At 57.8% G+C, this 2,109-nt stretch overlaps 1 protein-coding gene across 1 annotated transcript; it reads left to right on the top strand.

Annotated features, from left to right (window-relative positions):
* The first annotated feature begins 913 nt into the window (after window positions 1-913).
* On the top strand, window positions 914-1,615 carry LOC115027760 (octapeptide-repeat protein T2-like). Its single transcript, XM_029461245.1, has one exon. It carries the CDS (start codon window positions 914-916, stop codon window positions 1,613-1,615), a length of 702 nt encoding a protein of 233 aa, XP_029317105.1.
* Window positions 1,616-2,109: the final 494 nt, after the last annotated feature.

The raw sequence follows: 2,109 nt of genomic DNA, 5'->3' as shown, positions 1-2,109 counted from the left end.
CAATTCTAGGGTCAGTGGAGACCCAGGACTAAGAACTCTGAGGTCTGAGATGGCAGGAGCTGAGTCTGCAGGGACTTGGCTTTGAAAGCAGATGAAGTCCAGCACCAAATAGAGTTTGGACTGGTAGCTGGAGAGGTGCCAGGTCACCTCCGGGGCGCTGTTCCCTTAAACAAGGCACCAAATCACTGAGTGCTTGGAGCGCCGGCTACGTGTCAGCATCACTCTGACATCTCTGCACAACTGCTGCATGTCTGTACGCGCTGTATGTGTGCATGTGTGTTTTGGGCCTATGTGTGTAATGATTAATAACAGAGAGTCAAAGTCTCCCCTATAAGAGATTAATAAAGTACTTCTTAAATATTGAAATATAAATATGTGTTGTATAAATAAAACATTATTATTATTATTATTATTATTTTTTTTTTTTTGAACGTATGAGAAACTCATCCTGGCCTGTAATGTGACTGAATTGCCATATTATGTCACTTCATTGATTTAAGGTGGCGTGCAGAGGCAGCGTACAGAGGCAGCGTGCAGAGGCAGCGTGCAGAGGCAACGTGCAGAGGCAACGTGCAAAGGCAACGGGCAGCGTGCGAAGGCAGCGTGCAGAGGCAACATGCAGCGTGCAGAGGCAACGGGCAGAGGCAAACGGGCAGCCTGCAGAGGCAGCCTGCAGAGGCAGCCTGCAGAGGCAGCATGCAGAGGCAGCGTGTAGAGGCAACGTGCAGAGGCAATGTGCAGAGGAAACGTGCAGTGTGCAGAGGCAACGGGCAGCATGCAGAGGCAACGTGCAGCGTGCAGAGGCAACGGGCAGCGTGCAGAGGCAACGGGCAGAGGCAACGGGTAGCGTGCAGAGGCAGCGTGCAGAGGCAGCATGCAGAGGCAACGGGCAGAGGCAGCGTGCAGAGGCAGCATGCAGAGGCAACGGGCAGAGGCAACGGGTAGCGTGCAGAGGCAACGACCAGAGGCAACGGGTAGCGTGCAGAGGCAGCGTGCAGAGGCAGCGTGCAGAGGCAGCATGCAGAGGCAACGGGTAGCGTGCAGAGGCAACATGCAGAGGCAACGTGCAGAGGCAACGGGCAGTGTGCAGAGGCAACGAGCAGAGGCAACGGGTAGCGTGCAGAGGCAGCGTGCAGAGGCAGCGTGCAGAGGCAGCATGCAGAGGCAGCATGCAGAGGCAGCGTGCAGAGGCAGCATGCAGAGGCAACGGGCAGAGGCAACGGGTAGCGTGCAGAGGCAACGTGCAGAGGCAACGGGCAGCGTGCAGAGGCAGCGTGCAGAGGCAGCGTGCAGAGGCAGCATGCAGAGGCAACGGGTAGCATGCAGAGGCAACATGCAGAGGCAACGGGCAGTGTGCAGAGGCAACGAGCAGAGGCAACGGGTAGCGTGCAGAGGCAGCGTGCAGAGGCAGCGTGCAGAGGCAGCATGCAGAGGCAGCATGCAGAGGCAACGGGTAGCGTGCAGAGGCAACATGCAGAGGCAACGTGCAGAGGCAACGGGCAGAGGCAACGGGCAGCGTGCAGAGGCACCCTGCAGAGGCAACATGCAGCGTGCAGAGGCAACGAGCAGAGGCAACGGGCAGCATGCAGAGGCAGCATGCAGAGGCAGAGTGTAGAGGCAACGTGCAGAGGCAGCGGGCAGAAGCAATGTGCAGTGTGCAGAGGCAACGGGCAGCGTGCAGAGGCAACGGGCAGAAGCAACGGGTAGCATGCAGAGGCAACATACAGAGGCAACGGGCAGCGTGCAGAGGCAGTGTGCAGAGGCAACGTGCAGAGGCAACGTGCAGAGGCAACGTGCAAAGGCAACGGGCAGCGTGCGGAGGCAGCGTGCAGAGGCAACATGCAGCGTGCGGAGGCAACGGGCAGAGGCAACGGGCAGGGTGCAGAGGCAGCGTGTAGAGGCAACGTGCAGAGGAAATGGGCAGAGGCAACGTGCAGTGTGCAGAAGCAACGGGCAGCGTGCAGAGGCAGCGTGTAGAGGCAACGTGGAGAGGCACCGTGCAGAGGCAACATGCAGCGTGCAGAGGCAGCGTGCAGAGGCAGCGTAGGTATACGTCATTAATAATGGCTACGTCAACATAGTATTTATGTTTTACAGTCAATATCACTG

The sequence above is a fragment of the Cottoperca gobio genome, chromosome 22, assembly GCF_900634415.1.
Source record: "Cottoperca gobio chromosome 22, fCotGob3.1, whole genome shotgun sequence".
Taxonomy (NCBI): domain Eukaryota; kingdom Metazoa; phylum Chordata; class Actinopteri; order Perciformes; family Bovichtidae; genus Cottoperca; species Cottoperca gobio.
The sequence above is the reverse complement of the archived record's forward strand: the minus strand, read 5'-3'. Positions and strand labels throughout refer to the sequence as shown.